The sequence below is a fragment of the Microcaecilia unicolor genome, chromosome 1 (assembly GCF_901765095.1).
Source record: "Microcaecilia unicolor chromosome 1, aMicUni1.1, whole genome shotgun sequence".
Classification (NCBI taxonomy): Eukaryota; Metazoa; Chordata; class Amphibia; order Gymnophiona; family Siphonopidae; genus Microcaecilia; species Microcaecilia unicolor.
Window position 1 is genome coordinate 462,989,235 of NC_044031.1, and position 24,438 is coordinate 463,013,672.

Consider the following 24,438-nt stretch of genomic DNA (forward strand, 5'->3'; position numbering starts at 1 on the left):
GACTAAGATGCCAATAAAACAGGATTCACTGTGAAGAGCTTTTGTCTGCCACTGTACTGGACTATGAGGAAAAAGAGGAGCAATGCAAGAACAGTAGCTTCCCTTCCTCTGCAGTGTTCCTTAAGAGTGCTTTTTGGCAGCATGCAAGTTCATGGTACAAAATGGAGAAAGTGTCTGGAGAGACACTGGGGCCAGATGGAACACCCTTTCCCAAAGCAAGGATGATTTCTAATTCTCACTCTCTCTGCAGGAGTGAATTCCCTCCTCCCAGCTGTTGATGTCCCCTGCAGCATTAGGCTTGTTGAAGTGGCTGCAGTACCAACATATGACAAAGCGAACTGAAGTTGTCAGCACTGTGACAACCTGCTTACATCCTCAACCAGAGTTGAGACTCCTCCTGGAACAGGACATAGTAGAGGAGGCGACCTTCAGGAGGGGTTGTGAGGGTGTCTGTGGGCAAAAGTGGTGATATACCAGCAGTTAAGATCTTTGGAGACAAGCCTGCGGTAGTAAGTCTGGAAACAGTGAAGGAGACAATGAAGATGATGGAAAACATGCAACAGACTCAAAGAGTTCACATTAGAAGTTTATTTCACATTAAAAACTGGACACGAATTGTGTTTTGGCCGCAGAGGCTTGCCTCAGGAGTCCCTATGGTTTGGTTACTGAAAATCCTAAAGTGTCTAAAAAGTGTTAAACCAATGAAAGTAAGACTCTTGGACGTATTTCATTGTACACGTCAGCAGACTGACTCTCCAGCTTATTAACGAAAGAGAAAGATGCCCATATTTCGACCCAAATCGGGAGATGGGCGTCTTTCTCCCGTGGGCGTCCAAATCGGTATAATCAAAAGCCGATTTTGGGATTTCCAACTGCAATCTGTCGCGGAAACAGCCAAAGTTGACGGGGGCGTGTTGGAGGCGTGTTTATCGGCCGAGGAGAGATGGGCGTCCTCGGCCGATAATCTAAAAAAGAAAGGCGTTTTTAGCGGAAATTTGGGTCACTTTTTTGGACCCTTTTTTTCCACGAACAAGTCCCCAAAAAGTACCCTAAATGACCAGATGACCACCGGAGGGAATCGGGGATGACCACCCCTTACTCCTCCAGTGGTCACTAACCCCCTCCCACCCAAAAAAAAACTTTAAAAACTTTTTTTTCCAGCCTGTATGCCAGCCTCAAATGTCATACCCAGCTCCATCACCGCAGTATGCAGGTTCCTGGAGCAGTTGTTAGTGGGTGCAGTGGACTTCAGGTACTTCAGGCCCACCCCCCCCCCCCCACCTGTTACACTTGTGGTGGTAAATGGGAGCCCTCCAAACCGCCCCCAAAACCCACTGTACCCACAACTAGGTGCCCCCCTTCACCCATAAGTGCTATGGTAATGGTGTAGAGTTGTGGGGAGTGGGTTTTGGGGGGGATTTTGGGGGCTCAGCACCCAAGGGAAGGGAGCTATGGACTTCAGAGGTAGTTTGCTTTGTTTTTTTAATTGTTACAAGTGCCCCCTAGAGTGCCCAGTTGGTGTCCTGGCATGTCAGAGGGACCAGTGCACTATGAATACTGGCCCCTCCCACAACCCAATGCCTTGGATTTGGTTGTTTTTGAGCTGGGCGCCTTTGGTTTCCATTATCGCTGAAAAACTATACCGCCCAGCTCAAATCCGCACAAATCCGATACATTTGGCTGGCACAAACTGTATTATTGGAAAAAAATGGACGCCCACTTTTTTCGAAAATACGGTTTGTCCCGCCCCTTCACGTAGATGGGCATTCGCGTTCGATTATGCCCCTCTCTGTGTATTCTGTGCTGTTCAGTTTGCACATTTTTGGTGCATTACTCTGATTGGTTCAACACTTCTTAGACACTTTAGGATTTTCAGTAACCAAACCACAGTGACTCCTGAGGTAGGCCTCTGCGGCCGAAACACAATTCGTGTCTTTATTGTAAAATAAATTTCTAATGTGAATTTTTTGAGTCCATTTGATGTTTTTTTTCTTATATAATTCTTATATATTTCTTAAATAATTCTTATTATATCTGCTTGTTAAATTACTATCATGCCTCATCATATTACCAAAGACCCTGTTGTTATTACTAAATGCATATTTTCTCATGTATTTCCACTATTCATGATGTATTGTAAGCCACATTGAGCCTGCAAAGAGGTGGTAAAATGTGGGATACAAATGCAACAAATAATAAAATAATAATAATAATGTTTTTCATCATGTTCGTTGTCTCCTTTACTGTGCTTGGTTGACTGTTCTCCGTTGTGACAGAAGTTTGGTTCTTCTGTGCTTGTAGTAACAGTGCTGTGCTATTGTGCTGTGTCATGGCTATTTCTACCAACACTGCTTGTGTCCTAGGTTCTGTAATGGAGCTCCATGAATGAGTAGCTAAAGTGGAACAGATGAATTTTCAACCTGGAAAACTAATGTGGAATTTTTGGGAAAAAAATATATTGAGCTACAGAAAGGTGAAGATGACTAAGGATTTAACCAGAATCTAGTGTAAGTTGGAAACCTTTGAGAACTATATGATTTCATTTGAGAATTTACATTTCCTGAATTTTCCAAAGCATGAAAAGGTTTCTCCAGAAGCTATATTCCCTATTACACTGGCTTTCTATATTTCATGTTATGTTGCTTGGATAGGGAAGTAAGGAAATGCTGTTAACACTTCAGAAGATGTTTGCAGGTTTGGATGTATCTTTGTTATTAGAGGATTCACTGTCTGAAATTAAGGACAAGGTTAGTTACCTTTGTGCTGGAATTAGACAAGGCCTGGACCTAGAAAAGCCACAGAGCACATTTTAAAAATATTTTCAAAGAACATTTATTTCAGTATTTCAAGGGCCTCCTAGGTGAGATACTTCTTTTAGGTTATAGGCAGAGAGTGATTTCCCTAGGTACTATATTCACGTTACAATTTCATCGCGTTTGTGTAATCAAGCTTTAGGGCTTGAAATATCTTTTCTATGATACTGATCAGCTTCAAAACTTTTTGAACAACAGAAATGCAGTTGTGACTCCTTGGTTATTATTTGTGAACTGGTGGTATGCTGTGTTGGAATATCTTCCACAAAATTGTCTCTTTACTTTTCCTATTGATTTTATAATGTAAATTTGAATATCACAGTCCACTTTTTTTTTGGCCCTGCTCCCCCAGGAATGAGGTCTTTCTAATCTGTACTATTATTTCATTGTCTTTAAATTGAACTATATTTTTAATCTAATCGTCACACTTATATTCTGCCTACTCCCCAGTGGGTCTACGGTGGATCACATACAGTAGGAAGGCAGCACAAGAGGAGCTCTTTCTTGGCACTATTGGTTAATGTTATTGGTTTTTCTTTATGCAATAATTTGAATATATTCATTAAAAATAACATTAAAAAATGTGTAGTGTTCAAAACTACAAAATAACAAAAGTAACATTACTCTAGCAAGACACAGAATGGCTCAGGAAAGTTGACATAAGATTAGAGAGCCCTTTACCACATGTCACTGATTAAAATCTGGTCTCAGTTTAACATCAAAGATGGAACAGGCATGGAGGCTGAATAACCCTCTCACTCTCTGAGTAGTCTGAGGTGGGTAAATGGGCACCATCACTGCCCTTGTTTTATCTATTCTATGGATAAATGAAAGTCTTGGATGACTTAATAAAGACATTGTTTTGGACATCGTCTGCTGCTCTTTCTTTTGTCACCCTTGTCGTGACTGTTTTTTGGGGGGGGGGGGGGGAATATTCCATTCTTCGCCAACTGCTTCAAGATTTTTTCCCCTTATTTTCCTGTCAAGATTTTACTCCCTCTTAACAACAGTTTGGGAGGATTTTCAGGATTTTGAACTTGTCCAAGATATCCCCATTTTTCCCCAGCCAGCTAAATTTGGTGACTTCCATTCCTTGTTTGGGCCTTTTTCAAGTTAAGGGATGCTCAAGAAGAAGAAGGCAAAGCAGGAGTGTAAAAAAACTGAGGCAAAGTTGGTGGAGGCGTGAAGAGCTGCCAGTGGAGATGAGGACAGTATCTTAATTCAAGAAGACAAAGGACAAGAACAGACACGTACCATCATGTTTCTATGTTGGAGAGCTATTTTATTCCCAGACAGACTGATAGACACAGATTCATTGCACATAATTCTTTCTAAAAGTCCATTTCTTGGACTGCTTAAAAATATCCAGTTTGAACACCCCTTATAACTTTTTTTTTAATTGAATGGAGAAAAGACCATGCAGTCATAGAAAGAAACATTAGCCTGCTGCTAGATAACTACAAAATAAAACTTCTTTAATTTATGTTCTAATCAGGGATGAAGGACTTGATATTCTTTGTCTAAAGAAACTTTGCTAAAAGAATACCATAATGAAACCACTTGTGCCCACCAGAGCACTAGTAATGCAATAATAAGAGCTGACAGAAGTGGCAGAAGGAGGGGAGAAGGAGAAAAGAGAGCATTGCTAGTATTGTGCAGCCCAAACACTGAGTACATCTGCTTCTCCATGCATGAGGGAAAGGGGTTCACCATTTCTCTGTTTTATTTTATTATTATATATATTTATCTCATGCTTGCTTCATCAGTAGCTCAAGACAATGAAACAGTACGTATTTCCTTATAGCCAGAGGGCTTGCAATCTTAAGATGCTACCAGTAGTGAAGGGTGAAGTGAATTTCCTGAGGTTACAAGGAGCGTTAATGAGATTTGAACCTTGGCTCCTCTAATGACTAAGCTATTGCTTTCATTCCTATTCTGTGAATGTATACAGAACACAAGGTATTGTCAAATTTATTGGAGGTATTTGGACTCTACAAAGCTTGTAGTCTTAACACTTTGATGTCCATTGAGATGACCCTGGTGTTATTGGTGCCGAGCCTTTGCACAAGATGTCTTGGGATGTAAGCATGTATTTGCTTCTCCAGCTCATGCACTTGATTTAGGTGGGTCAATAGCTGTGTTTGAAATTTTAAAATCAGGAAGTAGGTGAAAGTTTGGCTCTTCAACCAGGCTTTTAACAGAAGAAGTAAATGACACTGGTTAAACCTACTATAACAAGCCATGTTTATCCACTACTACCTTAGTTAAGATAATCTTCAAGCAACTTTCTTTAAACTAGTCCCTTACTTTCTTACTCCTGTTATTCTATCTTATCTATATATGTTCCATTTTTGCTTACTCCCCATGCTCTGTATTAAAATGTTTTATTGTGTATTGTAATGACATTGTAATGTAGCATACTATGCCATACTTTGTATTATTGTTTGAATATTTTTACTGCTGTAATTGCCTATTGCTTATGTTTGACTTATTCTTGCTGTACACTGTGCCTTGAGTGAATTCCTTCAAAAAAGCAGTAAATAAATCCTAATAAATAAATAAAATGTCTCTTGCTTCATTCTTTGTCTTCTGGTTGCTTGTTTACTGTTTATTTGTTTTGTTAATGTAACCAGTGGTTGGAGTCATAGGAGACAACTCTGTGGGTGCTTGAGTACCCCCAATATTGATAACATTCCTTGTATGTATCCATGGAGGGGCTATTTTCCATTGGACTTGGCACTCACAATAATTTTGAAAAGTTGGCTCTTATGGTTGGAGTGATACTGTGGTTAGGAGAAGAGAGATGTTGAATGGTGACATCTGTACCGTGTGCAGTATACTGCTGTTCATAAGTGACCAGACGACCAGTTACACTGAATAGCAGTGGATGGAATGAGACCCTGATACAGACAGAATGACATGCATATCAAAGGGCTGCTGGACACTGGTCTGGAGAGATCATCTATTTTAATAAAACTATTTTTAATTTGTTTTTTATATGTAAATTAAGTCAGTGCTTTGTTGTTGCTTTTTTTGTTTGGGACTTGTCACTGTGCAAGAAGATTTGCCTCTCTTTTTTGGTCCCAGATAAATCGATACATCCACCTACAAATCTTGAACTGCCTCGACCATCTCAAGCTGTTTATGTTTGTGTGCCAGCCTCATGTTACAACACACTGGTTGAGAACAGCTGCTCTATAGTGCAGTAATTTGTTCTTAAGCTCTGTAAAGATGAGGACAGTATCCAAATTCAAGAAAGCATAGAACAAGCATAGTGGATCTCTGAGAGAGAGAGAGAGAGGTGAAAATTGGAGAGACTGGGCAGCTGGTTTGGTTTTACAGACTGGGTAGCCTGAAGGCCTTTTTCTAACATCATGTTCTATGTTTTACAAGAAACGTCTTCATGAGTTTACCTCTAAATGTTTCATATAACTTTGGAAAGTTTTAAAAAAATTTTTCCTTTGCCCAAAGAATATAAGTTGAGTTTTGTTCACACTATTATTTGTACTTCAGTAATAGGTTAAGACCATAGTTTTCACACTCAACAATTTCAGAAATATATAGTCTAGCATGCAAGGTTTCATTAATGTTCCACATTTTATTCTATTGATAGGAAAACCTCAGTGTTTCACAAGTGGGGTGAATAAAAGTTCAGTACATAATCACAGATAATAGTATTATTTATGTACAATGTAGGTATTTCTATCATGGGAACAAAAATAAAGAGCAAGGTTTTAACAAACAATGAGAATACAGACATTGACCATAAAAGGAGGGGAATAATTACTTTGAGTTATTACGACATGCTGATTCTTATCTCATTTCTTTATGTTTATACATACAGATGTCATCAACCCATAGTAATATAGTAGATGTAGCAGATAAAAAGACTACTGGCCCATCGTTTGGCCAGATAGTCTGATCTACACTGCTAAAGATATATTAATTTCATTGCTTACCCAACTCTCCCTCCCCCTATGTATTACCAACAAGTTTTGTAATAATCTAAACAGAAAAACTAAAGAAACTGTTACATGATCATGCTTGATGGATACATAACCATTGCCAATCTGTTGATATAAACCTAGCTGGCTTTTGGGGAACTACAGCTTGCTGGTGCCAAACTGGGGTCAGTTGGCCGTGCCTCCTTTGTTTGTTGAATGTTTTCCCTCTTACCACCCCTCCCCCTTTGCTTCCGCTTTTTACCAAGTGAAGAGTAGACTGTTTACAATATTGCCATTTTCCAACCTGATCCTACCATGGTCATCTATTATCTGTCCTAAGCTTACTTGAATTCTGCCACTATACTGGATGTTATCATCTCTGCTGGGAGATTATTTCATTAATCTATAACTGTCAAAATAGAGAATTACATTCACGTTTCTTCTGAAATTTTCTCCCCTTGAGTATGCATAAAATACTATGGCCTACATTTGAGCACTTATTTATAGCGATCAGATGGAACAGAAAAACACCCTCCCTCCAAACATTGGCATCTAAGCCAATTATTTTTCTACTGGCCATTAAAATCCCTTCTGACCACCACCCTCCTCACATTATTATTGGAACAAATTATTGAATTAACACTTGTGAATAAAACAACAGGATTTCACATATATTTCATCTAATGAGTTTTTCAGGATTCCCATAACTCACATATGAGCTAATTAAATGCCTGTTCCACATGGTTGGTACAAGCCTTTGTCATGTTCAGAGGTTTAGAGATTATTCTAGGAAACACATCTTCAGGCTTATTCAGTAAACAAAGGTTTTTAAAAAATTATTCAGAATTGGAAAGAAGTTAGAAAGAACTTACAGCAGTAAGGCAGGCAGGGTTAGAGTCCCCAGGGGGCAGTTAGTAAGACAGTTTGGTTCTAGATAGAACAGACAGAAAAGAGAAAAGCAAGTAGGTTTGCAAAGGAAAATAAATCCTGTCATCAGCAAAGAAGGTGATTCAGATTTGTCTCCCCCTAAACTGCAAAAGAAAAAAAAAAGTGCTTTATTTTTTCTGTTGTTGCAGAGGACCTTAAAGCTCTGATTTAATTTTGGACATCATTTAACAATAAAAGCTTCCCTGTCCTCTTTTCTTACCACAGACACAGTACTTTGCAGACATCTTCACACACTTTTATATTTTCCACCTTCTGCTGGAGTGGAGAAGCCAAATCATTAGAGCAGCAGGCTGAGAACCAGAGGAAATTCAATTCAAACCTCACTGAAGCTCCTTGTGCTCACTTAATCCTCTTCTGCCTCAGATACAAACTTAGGGCTCCTTTTACTAAGGTGTACTTACAGATTTAGAACGCGCTAAATGCCAAGAAGCCCGTAGGAATAAAATGGGCTTTTTAGCATTTAGCACATGCTAATCATTAGAGCATGTTAAGGGCCCTGTTTACTAAGCCATGTTATAGGCGCATTAGCATCTTTAACATGGGTTAACCATGTACGCGCCTACAATATCCCTATAGGCACCTACACAGTTAACGCGTGTGCTAATTGTAGACACGTTAAAAACGCTAACGTGTCTTTGTAAACAGGGCCCTAAATCTGTTAGTGCACCTCAGTAAAAGGAACCCTTAGATTGTGAGACCCAAGCCCAGCTTTATCTGAATAAACACCACTTCAATAGCGTTCAGGCTTGCAGGCAGTATATGAGAAGTTAAATAAAATGCATCAAAGTAGAAGATTTTTTTCACTGCTCTACATAATATATACTTTAAACTTTCAATATAAAACAACAATTATAAAAAATATTAAAAAATTAATTAGGAATAAGAAACCAACCAGTCTTGATTGCATTATTCTTCAAATCTTTTGCTTTATCAAAACCCAGATTAGCTCTGGTTCCAAATTTTTCTCAAGTGAGGTGAATAAAAGTTCAGTACATAGTAACAGATAATAATATTACTTATGCCAGTGGTTCCCAAACCTGGCCCTGGAGGCACCCCAGCCAGTCAGGTTTTCAGGATACTCACAATGAATATTCATGAGGTAGATTTGCATACAGTGGAGGCAGTGCATGCAAATCTCTCTCATGAGTATTCATTGTGGGTATCCTGAAAACCTGACTGGCTGGGGTGCCTCCAAGATCAGGTTTGGGAACCACTGACTTATGCACAATGTAGGTATTTCTATCATGGGAACAAAAATAAAGAGCAAAGTTTTAATAAACAGGCTCATAGTAAGTTAAAGAGGGGGGCTCACCAGTGTCCAATCACAATAGCTGAGCTGCCCTAAATACTCTAGAATGAAAAATAATGCAGTTTATATATATTGTTTGAAGTGAGTTTGAAGCAAAGGTCTAAACATGAACACAGAGCTGCCAAAGGAACGCCAAGATAAAGTTATTCAAACTTACAGATTGGGATAAGGCTATAAGAACATTCAATGTGTTTGCATATCTCTTGAGGCACTGCCAGGTCCATCACTGTAAAGCAGAAATAGTTTGGCAAAGACACTGCCTTGATCATCCCATCCCTCCAAAGTCAGTAGACATGGGTTAAGGAAACTGCTGAAGATTACTTTACAAGAACTATAGAGGTCTATATCTGAGACTGGTGAAATATTGCCTGTTAACCGCTGGCAGCTGCCAAATGGAAATGTATGGAACCAACTGATTTGTCAGTTTGGTACAAAAAAAAAAAAAAGAAGTCAGGAAAATGTATGAGATGGAATTGCCGACAGTCAAGTTGCAACCTTTGTTGAGATTTGGTTCAATGAGTTTTTTTGGTTCCAGTATCTAGGTCATTTCCTTGCTGAGGTCTCTGCTTTGGTTGGATAGCCTAACTATGACCTTGCTGTATCTTGTTGGAAGGTGCTTTGTGTAGCTCCAACCCCCTCCATGGACTGAGCTGTCAAACCAGATAATCAAAGTGGAACATGCAGCCTGTGTCATGCTTTAGACGATAACAGAAATGATTGGGCACTGGATTTATTATATGATTTGATTGTTGGTTAGAATATTGTGAGTTTTAGTGTGACCAGATCTTGTGATACTGATAATGTCAAATGCTGTACGTAATGTCCACATTTGCTATTTTAAAAATAATAAAGTAAAAAAAATACTCCACAAACATGGCCTGTATAAAAAGGTGGGAAAGAAAAGCCATTGCTGGCAAAAAGTCAGCCACTTGGAGGATACTACATATATTTGGAAGATTTTGTGGTCTGTTGAGATGAAAATGGAGAAATTGGATCTTTTTGATCTCAAAGCTAAGCAATATGTGTGGTGTAAACCAAAGTGTATAAAAGAGAGGGTTCCAAGTACACCAAAAGACCAAAACAAAAAAAGCACAAATGGATCTCCAGGAACAGGACAAAAAGGAAAGTGTATTTATTAGAAGGACTTTCCTTTTGTCCTGTTCCTGGAGGTCCACTTATGCTTTTTTTGTTTCTTCTGGTGTAAACCAAACATAGTACATCACTTTATAGCATAACACCAACCCTATAGTAAAGCTTGGTGGTGGTAAAATTATGTTGTGGGGATGCTTTCAGCAGAAGGGAGAGAGAGGCTTATGAAGATCGAAGGAAAGATGGATGGTGCAAAGTACAGGCAGATCATGATGGACAGCCTGATCAGTCTGTCACAAACCTAGGACTGGGGAGATTCACATTTTAGCAGGACAATGACCCCTAAACATAAAGTGGAGGAGTGGCCTAGTGGTTAGGGTGGTGGACTTTGGTCCTGGGGAACTGAGGAACTGAGTTCAATTCCCACCTCCAGCACAGGCAGCTCCTTGTGACTCTGGGCAAGTCACTTAACCCTCCATTGCCCCATGTAAGCCGCATTGAGCGGGAAAGCGCGGGGTATAAATGTAACAAAAATAAAATAGATACTATTGGAGATTCTACATGGAATGTTGCTACTATTGGAGATTCTACATGGAATGTTGCTATTCCACTAGCAACATTCCATATAAAAGGCTGCGCAGGCTTCTGTTTCTGTGAGTCTGACGTCCTGCACGTACGTGCAGGACGTCAGACTCACAGAAGCAGAAGCCTGCGCGGCCACATTGGTGATCTGCAAGGGCCGACTCCTACATGGAACGCTGCTAGTGGAATAGCAACATTCCATGTAGAATCTCAAATAGTAGCAACAGTGGAGGAGTGGCCTAGTGGTTAGGGTGGTGGACTTTGGTCCTGGGGAACTGAGGAACTGAGTTTGATTCCCACTTCAGGCACAGGCAGCTCCTTGTGACTCTGGGCAAGTTACTTAACCCTCCATTGCCCCATGTAAGCCGTATTGAGCCTGCCATGAGTGGGAAAGCGCGGGGTACAAATGTAACAAAAAATAAAATAAAGTAAAAGCAACAATGGAGTGTCTCAGTAAGAAGAAAATGAATGGCCTTGAGCAGCACAGTCAAAGCCCAAACCTGAATTCAATAGAAAATCTATAATAAGACTTGGAAGACTTTAATCCACAATCTCTAGCCAACTTGAAGCACCTGCACCACCCCAAAAGTCAATAAGAGTGTTAGGGCCTGATGCACAAAACTTCCGGGCCCAGCAACTTGTGTTTTTGACCGGTTCTAGCCAGTTTAGCAAGCATGATATTCTGCAAGACATGCACAAAGGGGTTCTTGCTGGTTGTTTTTCATTTGATATAGGAACCAATGGGAGTCGTATGCAAATGAGCTGATTACCATTCAAATGTGCATTCTGAGTGATGCACAGCCATTTTCGAGTGATGCAGAGAAAGGAACGCCAACCTGTTATGCAGAAATTTTTACGTGAGGTCAGGAGCTGTGGTTACATGAGCATTCTGCAAGCATGGAAGGGAGCAATAAGAGGGAGATGAGGGAGAGAGAAAAATGGCTGAGCTCGCAGAACATTGCAGCTCTTTCTGCTGCCCAGGAAATATACACCCACTGGCTCATATGTCATATACAGAACTGTACGAGCTGAGCGGACCAGAGTCTTTGCTTTAACACTACTTCCTCTGTCCTGGGCACATTTACCAGCAGCCATCAAGGCAGCAATATATCTTCCTTCCTCACCCCAATTCTGCTTAACTTTGGTGTCCTCACAGAAGACAGCAAGTCTTGTACCATCGTGCTGGTTTTAGGATCACTTGTTTTTCAAGCACAGCTGCTGGTTCACAGCCATCCAGATAGCCAAGCGTAAACTCTCTGCTTTCCTTTGTGCCAATTGCCCAGGATTTTTAGGACCCCTGCTGAAAGTTGTTTCTAAACGTGGGTGCGCTGTGGCGGGGTTTGGCAAGTGAAGTGTGCTGTGGAGGCGTTATGAGCATGTGTATAGCAGTCACGCTTACCGATTAACTGCTATGCACACGCCCTTGCACTTTCCCTGCCAAGCTGCACGATAAAAGTCTGTGCAGCTCATTTGCATGCAAATTCTTTAGAGAATCGCTCGCTATTTCCACCTCTGTAATTTTTACCGAGGTGGAAATAACAAGCGGTTCTTTCAGGGGACTTTTGTGCATCGGCCCCTTGTTCCAAATGAGTCATGGCAGCTATTGTGCAAAAGGACTTCCACCAAGTATTAGGTCAAGGGTTATGAAGACTTATGCAATCAAGAATTTTTAGTTTCTTATTCTTAATTACTTTTTGAATATGTCTATAAATATGCAAAAAGTAAAATGTGTTGCGTGAATCAGCAAGAGAGACTCCTACTTTAATACATTTTGAATTGTACTTTTTAGAAAGCAGAATGTGAAAAACATACAAGGGGGTGAGAACTTTTACAAAGGCACTGTATTTAAGAGCTGGCAGTGGAAATAGAGAAAGGGTTCAGAGGAAAAGGGTCTTACCGGCCTACAGTACTGCCTTGAATAAAGTAATATGGATGTTTCATTAGTCTACCAAAGAATAATTGAGTCGGCAAAGACTCTACAATAATACTTTGTAAATGCCATATATTTGTGACAACTTTTAACGTGACACCCCTTCGGATGGTCTGGAATTCTAGTCATTACATTAGTGTTGTCCCAAAATCTGGCACTAGAATATTCTATGTATTCTGAAACTCTCATGTTTTTCTTTGGGTATACTACCTTCCCTATAACTTTTTTTTTGGGGAGGGGAGGAGGTTAAATAACCTCTTCTAATGACTGATGTTACTGCATCTCCACAGGTCTGTGTCTCTTCCTACCACTCATTACTGCCTCATGAACAGAAGCTGGGTAGGCCTTCTTTGTTGCTCTCAATTTCACAGCACAAACAGCAACAATCCATACAGTGCCTGTGTGTGACTATCCAGCTAAGGTAAATGTTTCATTAGCGATCTTTGTAAACTAGGTTAATTCGGATAGTGGTTTAGTGAATTAGCAGGCTCACGAACCAACATCTGCATCGACTGTAGTACAGCATGAATGTGCCAGTCACCAGCTCTGAGCAAAACAACATAAAAACTAATAGTGGCTGCAAAAAAACATAAGAAAACCAAACCCCATCCAAGAAAAGTAAAACCATACCTTACCTTCAAATTAAGCGTAGGAGACAATAGCGTGGTTGGCATAACAAAAGCAGCAGAATAGTTTAAAGCTCAAGAAGTGAAAATTAAAGCTGACAGTCATTGTTCCAGTCATACTTTTTAAATTGTTTTTTTTTTTTAAACCAAGATTAAGTACACAGGGAAGGAGAAAGAACATGAGATTTATATGGCAGTAAGGGCCAATTTAGTTTCTTAGCTAACTGGGGGAAGGGAAAGCAAAATCAGTTTAGTGTTGCAAAAAACTTTTTTTTGAATGCAAACAAATTTTTACAAGTTTCAATTTCATAACCCAGCTTTTCATCGGCACTTAAAGAATATACATGACAAAGAAAACACACAGAGAGGATGGCATATGCTTACGGCATGGATCCATGAAAAATAAGTACATCATTTTGTTCTACCGAAACATCTTTTCAGCATCTTACCAAATGGTTCAGACTAACAGTAGGGTATTTAATAAAGGATAAAACATGTGATATAATCAATCTTTTCAAAGGAAAATACTAAGCGTTGTAACTTGCAGGGAAGCTGCTTTAGTCTGGTAATCATTTTTACATTTCATAGAAAAAAAGAAATAGGATCTAACTTGCAGCAACAGAGTCCATCAATGAGTTAACAATATTAAAATGCACTGTAGTGTAGCATGATAAGATATGCTAAGTACAAACGGGAGCTTGAGATAACGTGAAAAGTTTTTAAAAAGGTCAAATGGAAATGCAAAGTTTTGTTATCTAAGACTGTCTACCTATTAATATTTGCATAAAACTGAAGCTCACAGGATCATACCATGGCACAATGAACTGGCTACTAATTTTCTCTGCTTCAAAAAGATGAAAGACCAGTTGCTACTACTAGTAACTGATCAATAGGTTTATTAAGCTCTTTTAAAGGGCTGTAGTATACAGACATATGAATTTATTACTGCATTCCTATTTATGCTGACCGTGCTGGAACTGTTTCTTCATTTCTCTGGTTCCTAACAATCCTTCGTGAGCAGTTCCAGGACAGGACCCAGAGGACTAGCAGAGGTGGAGGAGGACAGAAAAAGAATACGTAATACTGAGAAAAGTCACTTCTTATGCAAACTGTTCTTAAACACAGATCTGTCGGGTGATGTCGGCTCAAGTTGCAAGTCATCAGTGAAGTACACTGTATTTCTATGAATATTTAAGTGAAAAAGGTTTGCATAACCTAAAATATCTACAAACTGAATAGTTTGGGACACACAAATACAGCTGAAGTATCTGAGAACAAACTTGGGTATCTTATGAGTGCATGACTGTCTCTAAAATAACACAAATTGTTATTCAGATAGTGTAATCCTGGACTGTGTCTGGTTACACCCTTTGGGGTCTTTTTCTGGGTGGGACAGTGCATTTCACTACAGTCAACTTACTGATAGATGTGCTGCAATAACAACTTGCATAACACGATTAGAACTGGGAAATGGCAGCACAAATGCAGAAACAATTTGGTCCCAATCTTACTTTTCAACTATTGTGCAAATCAAACAAAGAAATCCAGTACTACAATTACCATAAAGTACAGTATAAAGATGTGTGCAATCCCTGTCTTTCTCACTGGATAGCTTGTATGGCCTGCTAAAGAAGCACTTGGCAAGAGAAGGCCAAAAGACGTTAAAATAGGAATAAGCATCTCCAGCCCTTGAGTGCTACAATGGTTGGCTGGCTTTCAAGATATCCCCAGTGAATATGCATGAGATACATTGATATTATGTACTGCCTCCATTGTATAAAAATGCATCTCATGCATATTCAGTGGAGGTATCTTGAAAAACCAATTAGCCTAGGTAATTGAGGGCCATATTTTTCGAACTCTACTCTACATTAACCTCTTCCAGCTGCCCGAGCAGTTCAGGTTCCAGAACGTTTTACAGCATGTACATCAGTATCAAACTGTTTTTCTTTCTGCATTTGTCTTGTGCTTCCGTTTTTTAATTAATATGTTACAGAGTGTACAAGTACAGTACTTGGTAATATTTGATGCCATGAATAAATAAGACCTTGAAACTGGTGTGTGCACTCAAACAACCTCAGTCACCTTGAGTTTAAAACTATTAGTTGCAAATTTCTGAACTTGATTGTTTCCATTATAGTCAAACAGACAAAGAATCAACTGTAGGTGTTATCAAAAATATTCAAAACAATTAAACAAATTTCATCCACAATTATTAAATGTGTATTAAGCTTCCATGCTAATAATTAGGACCTAATAAAGCCATCCCTGGCTCAACCTGTGTTGTCATCACTGCATAATATAAATTTTCTTAAACAATAAGAGATTTGTTGTGGAACTGTTACCTCAATGGATCCTGGTTCAGCTTTTACCACGTCTCCTATGCTGTTATCCTTTCGAAGGCTGGCTGGACTGTTTGGAGTATGTTTTTGCTCTTCCTTTACAGCATGTTCTAAAAGTTTCTTGTTCAAGATCCTGGCAGTATTTTCTGCCAGTGAGTATCCTGGAGGTGCAGACAGATCCTGTCTAATGCTTATGAACTCAGTAACGTCTTCTTTTTGTCTCTCTATCCCTAATCGAATAGGACTAGGTGACCTTCCACGGCCTTCCATACATAGTTCCCGCATGGGCCCAAATTCTGCCCGGGGTTCTGCTGATCTAGATCTGCTACTTGACCGAGACAGTTTTTGTATCGTGTCACAAACCACTGGGGTGTGGTCGATAATATTAAATAAACTTGACAAACCATCATTTATAGTAGTGTGTACTGGACTCTCTCGAGTTGTAGTGGATCTGGCCCATGCAGACTCACTGAACCCTTTCTGAGGAGTTCCTGGTAACACCCGGTTATTTGGCTGATCTGTTTTTGGAAGAGCTTTCCTCTGTAACTTTGGAGAACCATATTTGGGAGAACAACAAGAGCGTTCAAACTTGGCCTGAACCTTTTCGATTACAGGGGTCACCTGCCTATTCCTCAAACTTCTCGATGGAGATGAAACAGGTGTGGAGCCTCCCTTCGGGGTCAGACATTTGTGTGGACTGCTGGTGATGCTTCGCAAGGCTTCTGTTTGCAAGCCAACACTGATAGTTTGGACAGTTTGTGTTCCTGTATTTCTCCTACCATTGGTCTGACAAGCTATATCTTTGAACTGACAATCCACTGAGTTGGAACGTATTGCATTTCTGACAGAATTGGCTACTTCCTTCATGTCATCACTCATATTATACAGAGATGAAGCAAATCCAACAGTTGTACAAATAGGGCGTTCAACATTATGAAGTCCACCTTCCAGGTAATCTTTATGATGTTTTGTGAGATCACAGTTCCATCTTCCAAATACCTCTGATGAACTTCCCTTTGTTTCACTTACACTTCCTTTAACTTTGGTCATAGAAAACAAAAAGTCTGGATCAACTAGGTTTTTTCCTTCATTGCTTGTCACCACTGGATTGTCAAACCTACGAACCAATGGTGGGCTATGAAAGACCCTAACCCCCATTTTCTCATTAACGTGACTCCTCAGTGGTTGTTTCTGGCAGTGTTCAGGGCTGGTCATAGTGTTGGTTGTCATGGTAACACTGGTAGTAAGGTACCATGATGATGCTTGGAATGGATCTACAGTGGAATCATTTCCTGCTTTCACAATCTCTGTCTTTTCTCCCCAAGCTTCCATAGGTGTTTCTGCTACCCTACCATGGTTTGTGTTAGCATAATCCCAGTTCTTGTTAAATTCCTCAATGTACTTTAGATCATCAGGTGACAGCGGTGGTGTTATATCCTCTTTACTGCTACTTGAAGGCAGGTTCTTGTCAGGAAGGAAAGGAGAGCTATCCATCAGACGCTGGAATTCAGACATGGAAGAAACAGACATGGCTCTGGAAAAGAGAAAGCAAAATGCATACCGTTACGAGTTTCGAATTTATTATCAATCTTGATATACTGTTAGAGAGAAGACATATCAAAGCGGTTTATAAAATATGTTAAATCAGAAAAGAACTACCATATAGATAGGAAAGGTAGATGAGCCTTAATATAAGTGGAGGAGACAAAGGTGAGTAGGAATACTACAGAAGAGTCATACTAGGGAAGCAGGGAAAGACACTGTCAAGTAGCACCATCCAGGCCAGCAGGCGGCAAAGTCTGGCACAATCACACAACCCTCAATGGATCAAAAGGATTGTTATGCAACACCTGAGACTGTGCCACACCAGCAACAACGCAGTAATTTTAATCAGGAAGATCATACAGTTTAAGGAAACATTAGAAATTGCTCTGTGCTTATCCAATCTCATAGATAAATCCTCTTTTGGGCACGTTGTACTAAAACATGAACTAGGTTCATAAAATAGTTTGTGGAACTGGTTTACTGCATGTTGTTTCCAAGAGTCCTTTCTTAATGCACAGAACTGGTTAAGTTGCATATATTTAAAAACTCTGCTAGGGACCTGTTAGGCCCGGTGCTATGCACTACTGGTTAGAAGTCCGCCTTGGGCTGATATATATGCATACATATATACAGTGGGGGAAATAAGTATTTGATCCCTTGCTGATTTTGTAAGTTTGCCCACTGACAAAGACATGAGCAGCCCATAATTGAAGGGTAGGTTATTGGTAACAGTGAGAGATAGCACATCACAAATTAAATCCGGAAAATCACATTGTGGAAAGTATATGAATTTATTTGCATTCTGCAGAGGGAAATAAGTATTTGATCCCCCACCAACCAGTAAGAGATCTGGCCCCTACAGACCAGGTAGATGCTCCAAATCAACTCGTTACCTGCATGACAGACAGCTGTCGGCAATGGTCACCTGTATGAAAGACACCTGTCCACAGACTCAGTGAATCAGTCAGACTCTAACCTCTACAAAATGGCCAAGAGCAAGGAGCTGTCTAAGGATGTCAGGGACAAGATCATACACCTGCACAAGGCTGGAATGGGCTACAAAACCATCAGTAAGACGCTGGGCGAGAAGGAGACAACTGTTGGTGCCATAGTAAGAAAATGGAAGAAGTACAAAATGACTGTCAATCGACAAAGATCTGGGGCTCCACGCAAAATCTCACCTCGTGGGGTATCCTTGATCATGAGGAAGGTTAGAAATCAGCCTACAACTACAAGGGGGGAACTTGTCAATGATCTCAAGGCAGCTGGGACCACTGTCACCACGAAAACCATTGGTAACACATTACGACATAACGGATTGCAATCCTGCAGTGCCCGCAAGGTCCCCCTGCTCCGGAAGGCACATGTGACGGCCCGTCTGAAGTTTGCCAGTGAACACCTGGATGATGCCGAGAGTGATTGGGAGAAGGTGCTGTGGTCAGATGAGACAAAAATTGAGCTCTTTGGCATGAACTCAACTCGCCGTGTTTGGAGGAAGAGAAATGCTGCCTATGACCCAAAGAACACCGTCCCCACTGTCAAGCATGGAGGTGGAAATGTTATGTTTTGGGGGTGTTTCTCTGCTAAGGGCACAGGACTACTTCACCGCATCAATGGGAGAATGGATGGGGCCATGTACCGTACAATTCTGAGTGACAACCTCCTTCCCTCCGCCAGGGCCTTAAAAATGGGTCGTGGCTGGGTCTTCCAGCACGACAATGACCCAAAACATACAGCCAAGGCAACAAAGGAGTGGCTCAGGAAGAAGCACATTAGGGTCATGGAGTGGCCTAGCCAGTCACCAGACCTTAATCCCATTGAAAACTTATGGAGGGAGCTGAAGCTGCGAGTTGCCAAGCGACAGCCCAGAACTCTTAATGATTTAGAGATGATCTGCAAAGAGGAGTGGACCAAAATTCCTCCTGACATGTGTGCAAACCTCATCATCAACTACAGAAGACGTCTGACCGCTGTGCTTGCCAACAAGGGTTTTGCCACCAAGTATTAGGTCTTGTTTGCCAGAGGGATTAAATACTTATTTCCCTCTGCAGAATGCAAATAAATTCATATACTTTCCACAATGTGATTTTCCGGATTTAATTTGTGATGTGCTATCTCTCACTGTTACCAATAACCTACCCTTCAATTATGGGCTGCTCATGTCTTTGTCAGTGGGCAAACTTACAAAATCAGCAAGGGATCAAATACTTATTTCCCCCACTGTACATATATGTGACTATCTCTGTGAAAACATAGCTAAAGCTGTGGATCCAAAATGTTGGGAATGGCCAATTTTCATTTCATGGGTTCAAAAGCAGTCACATGTTTGAACTTCTGTAACTTTTTCCCATACAAGGATAGGGCTTGGACTGCAGTATTACCAATTGTGTACTCTAAAAGAATTCATTAAAGCCTCATTCTTTTTCGTTCTGGTGACTTTAGTCATGTTTTCCCAGAGAAGGTCACATATGTGAAACAAATATTGATGGATCTCTATTTATGTTGTGTTTGTGTGGATGTATATAATCAGATGCTAAGTAGGATACAACACACACATATGCGTGTATACACACATATAGGCCTGTTTATTATATCATACTTAGCCTTCTTCAGAAAAGGTGCATCTAAATTCTAGTTTTCTCTCTTTTTATTTGAGTAAATGAGTTATTTGTGAATCTCTTCATAAATGCAGTTAATAAAGCCCAAGCAATCAACAAATAAATATTTTGTCAACCAGACTACTTAACACTAATACCTGCAGTAGAACATATTCTTTGCTGCCTAATCTTTGTATAATCATATAATATAAAGATCCATTTTTTTTATTTTAACACCTGAATTAAAAGCAAGAATCTTAGAAATACAAAGACTGCCCGCAGAAACAAATAAAACATTATTAGCGGCCCTTTTACAAAGCTGCAGTAAGTTCAATTCTGGTTGCTGTATCTCAAAAAAGATATAGTGGAAGTAGAAAAGGTTCAAAGAAGAGCGACCAAAATGATAAAGGGGACGGAACTCCTCTCGTATGAGGAAAGGCTAAAGAGGTTAGGGCTATTAGCTTGGAAAAGAGACAGATGAGGGGGTATATGATTGAGGTCTATAAAATCCTGAGTGTAGAACAGGTAGAAGTGAATTCATTTTTCACTCTTTTAGAAAGTACAAAGATTAGGGGACACTCAATGAAATTACATGGAAATACTTTTAGAACAAATAGGCGGAGGTATTTTTTCACTCAAAGAACAGTTAAGCTCTAGAACTTGCTGCCAGAGAATGTGGTAACAGTGGTTAATGTATTTGGGTTTTAAAAAGGTTTTTAGACAAGTTCCTGGTGGAAAAAATCCATAGTCTGCTATTGAGACAGACATGGGAAAGCCACTGCTTGTCCTGGGATTGGTAACATGGAATATTGCTGCTAGTTGGGTTTCTGCCAGGTACTTGAATTGGCCACCGTTGGAAGCAAGATACTGGGCTAGATGGACCATTGGTCTGACCCAGTATGGCTATTCTTATGTTCTTATAGCAGCAAAAAATGACATAACCATGAAGTGCACAGAAGTGCCCCATGGTAATTTTGCCATATGCTCGCACTACCCATGTGCTAAAAATACATATATATTTTTTTGTGCAGGGGGCGTGTCTGGGGGGGCAGCAAGTTGTGCACTAATCAGTTAGTGCTAATATATTGCCACACGCTAACTGATTAATGCGTGCTTAGCATGTGAGCCCTTATCACCTACATAATAGGTGCAGTATGGTCACGTACTAATGGAAAAATTAGCGTGTAGCCATTAATACCAAAAAGAAGAATTTTGGCCATTTTCCCCTAGTGGTAAAAATGGCCTTAGTGTGGGAATAAGGGCATGCTAAGGCCACTTTTTACCACTGTTGCTAAAAAGGCTCCTAAGAGACTAATGTTAATACATCCAAGCAGGTCAGTCAGTCGTGATCACCTTAATGAGATCCCTGTCTTCTACAATTAGATTCCAAACATTGGTAAACAAATATTAGAAAGAAAAGGAAAACAGGATTTAAAACTATGTACTGTTTAATGCAGTATGTATTTAACAAAAATAATGTTATTTTTTAATATTTAGGGAGTCTTTTACAAAGGTGCGGTAGCGTTTTTTAGTGAGCCCTAATCATTAACTAATGCTAAATGCTAGAGATACCCATAGGACTATATGGGCATATGTAACGTTTAGCGTGCACTGAAAACGCTAGCGTGCCTTTGTAAAAGGGGCCCTTAACGAATGCAGCTAGGGAAAGAACATTTGCTTATCTCACAGTCTCAATTCAAATGATGCAGTAAGCAATATTCTGACCTTTTCAACATATAATTATCTAACATACTTATTAAATTTACATAAGAATAATGCAGTAACATAGGGACTACGTTTATCTTGGTCTAATTAAAGTATCACCACCTTCAAAGAATCCAGAAACAATATGGGTGCTAGAAAACTCCGTTGGAGTTGAGAATTATTATATAGGATTCTTATTTACTGTGTGTTAAAATAGCTGTTAAGTCTTTAGTGTCTGAGTTATGACTCTATCAGGCTTATTTTCGAAAGAGAAGGGCAGCCATCTTTTGACACAAATCGCAAGATGGGCGTCCTTCTCACAGGGTTGCCCAAATCGGCATAATCGAAAGCCGATTTTGGGCACCAACTGCTTTCCTTCGCGGGGACGACCAAAGTTCATGGGGCGTGTCAGAGGTGTAGCGAAGGTGGGACTGGGGCGTACCTAACACATGGGCGTCCGTTACCGATAATGGAAAAAAGAAGGGCGTCCCTGACGAACACTTGGATGACTTTACCTGGTCCTGTTATTCTTACGACCAAGCCACAAAAATGTGCCCAAAATGACAAAATGACCACCGGAGGAAATCAGGGATGACCTCCCCTTACTCCCCCAGCGGTCACTAACCCCCTCCCATCCTAAAAAGAAATAATTAAAAAAAAATTTCCAGCCTCTATGCCAGCCTCAAATATCATACCCAGCTCCATGACAGCAGTATGCAGGTCCCTGGAGCAGCTTTAGAGGGTGCAGTGCACTTCAGGCAGGCAGACCCAGGCCCATCCTCCCCCACCTGTTACACTTGTGGTAGTAAATGTGAGCCCTTCAAAGTCCACCAGAAACCCACTGTACTCGCATGTAGGTGCCCCCTTCACCCCTAAGGGCTATGGTAGTGGTGTACAGTTGTGGGGAGTGGCTTTTGTGGGGGTTTGAGGGGCTCAGCACAAAAGGTAAGGGAGCTATACACCTGCGAGCAATTTCTGAAATCCACTGCAGTGCCCCCTAGGGTGCCCGGTTGGTGTCTTGGCATGTCAGGGGGACCAATGCACTACGAATGCTGGCTCCTCATACGACCAAATGGCTTGGATTTTGTCATTTCTGAGATGGGTGTCCTCGGTTTCCATTATCGGCAAAAATCGGGGACGACCATCTCTAAGGTCGACCTAAATTTTGCGATTTCGGCATCCCCGACAGTATTATCGAAATGAAAGATGGATGCCCATCTTCTTTCAATAATACGGGTTTCCCTGCCCCTTTGCCGGGACGTCCTGCAAGGACGTCCTCAGGAAAACTTGGGCACCCCTTTCGATTATGCCCCTCTATTTGATCCTGCTCAAACTATGTCAATCTACTATTTGATTTTATCTATTGATTGCTTATTGTTTTATATCTTACATATATCGTATACCTCTTGAGCCCAGAACAAATAGGTGATTAATAAGTCAGACATATAAATAAAATGTCAATTTCTTTGATTTTTTGGTCAGTAGTGGTTCATGGGATCAGAGTCAAATCTCTCTACCTCCACATTAGACTACCACAAACCCTGGAAGAGTAAAAAAAAAAAAATAACATGTCAAGTTAGCATACCTGAGGTGGAGAAGTGTGTGTGATACTTACAATGCTGAACTTTTCATTCTCTGATTCATCTGCATGTCAACAAAGAGCTTATTATTGTGGAAATTCAGAGAGGAGTGCTCCCCAAATTGTGTATGTCTGTGTTGGATTAAACGTTTTGTTCTGTTGCTGTTTATGCACCTGGGTATATCTATGCAGAGAGGTAATGGTGTGGAAAATCTCAGAGCAGGGCTATGAAATCTGGCACTGGCTCCAGGAGAAGCTCCAGAGGCACATTTGTGGGCTCTGTCACAGACGTAGTGACATTATTGCCTGTTATCAGTGTTTTCAATTTAGAACTAAGATCACATTAACATTTAGTTGTGTAGACAGCTGAGTATGAAGGAAAAAAATACATTTTTGGTTCTACACAATTCTTGTCAACATGAAAGTATCAAAAAGCATCACAAAAAATTCAAAGCATACGTAATACATCTACTGACCATTCAATGTCTACAGATCACCACCATGTAGTGCTTACCTGTGAAGATTTCCCTTCTGCATATCATCATCCTACAACAAAAATTAACCAGTCAGATATTTCTTTCATAACCTACACAACACAAATATCAGCTATCGCCTATATGTCATGTAATGCATCACTGATTGGATTTATTTAAATAAGATGCGTTCATGGTCAGTTATAACCCATCCTCCCACATGCCATGTGGCCTGAGAACAACTGCGAACCTTGTACAACCTTCTATGAGGTATATTAAACCCAAACATGTAATAGAAACCATGCCAAACCTTGGTGTGGTGTTAAATTTCATGGAGTCTAAACCTTGCACTCACTCACAAATGCAAGTAGAAACTCATATATGGAACAAAATGTATTGCTTGTGAAACCCCTGAGACACAATTTGTTTTTGAAGGCATACTGGCAGTTGGGCTAGTTCACTGGCAGGCAGGCAGGGAAAATGCTACATTACATTCTGATACCCCACTGTGGAGATTGGGAGAAGGGCCACAGCCCTTTGCAAATTATTGAATTTACTGTGAAAAGAGGGATCACTAACTGTGCTCATTTGTACATGTAAAATGATTATAACTGCTAAAGGCAAGGGATCATAGTATGTTTAAAAAGAAGGGCACATATTGTGCAGGAGCAATGGAAGTATTTTTTGGTGGCAAAACAAATTCCTTCACCATCTCTGACAGATAAAGAGGGCAGTTGAGGTGGCCCTAGGTGATCCGTTGGTTGTTGAGTGAGTGATAGGTTGGGAGATGGAAAAAGGGGAATAGACTGGATTATTATTTATTTATTTATTGCCTTTGTATCCCACATTTTCCCACCTTTTTGCAGGTTCAGTGTGGCTTACAATACATTATGAAAGATGGAAATACAGTTTGTTACAACTCAGTTATGGATTACATTGTGAGGAGTTATGTGAGAC

The 24,438-nt window shown here is 40.3% G+C and overlaps 1 protein-coding gene across 1 annotated transcript in view; it reads right to left on the minus strand.

Annotated features, from left to right (window-relative positions):
* Positions 1 to 24,438, minus strand: part of MTCL1 (microtubule crosslinking factor 1) — a 474,698-nt gene that overhangs the window by 15,483 nt on the left and 434,777 nt on the right. The window contains exons 24-26 of the mRNA XM_030187538.1: positions 23,523 to 23,554; positions 15,587 to 17,117; positions 7,630 to 7,687 (exon numbers count right to left, since the gene is read on the minus strand). Coding sequence (XP_030043398.1) covers positions 7,649 to 7,687; positions 15,587 to 17,117; positions 23,523 to 23,554 — 1,602 coding nt within the window. The 3' untranslated portion in view covers positions 7,630 to 7,648. The remainder of the gene's footprint in view (positions 1 to 7,629; positions 7,688 to 15,586; positions 17,118 to 23,522; positions 23,555 to 24,438) is intronic.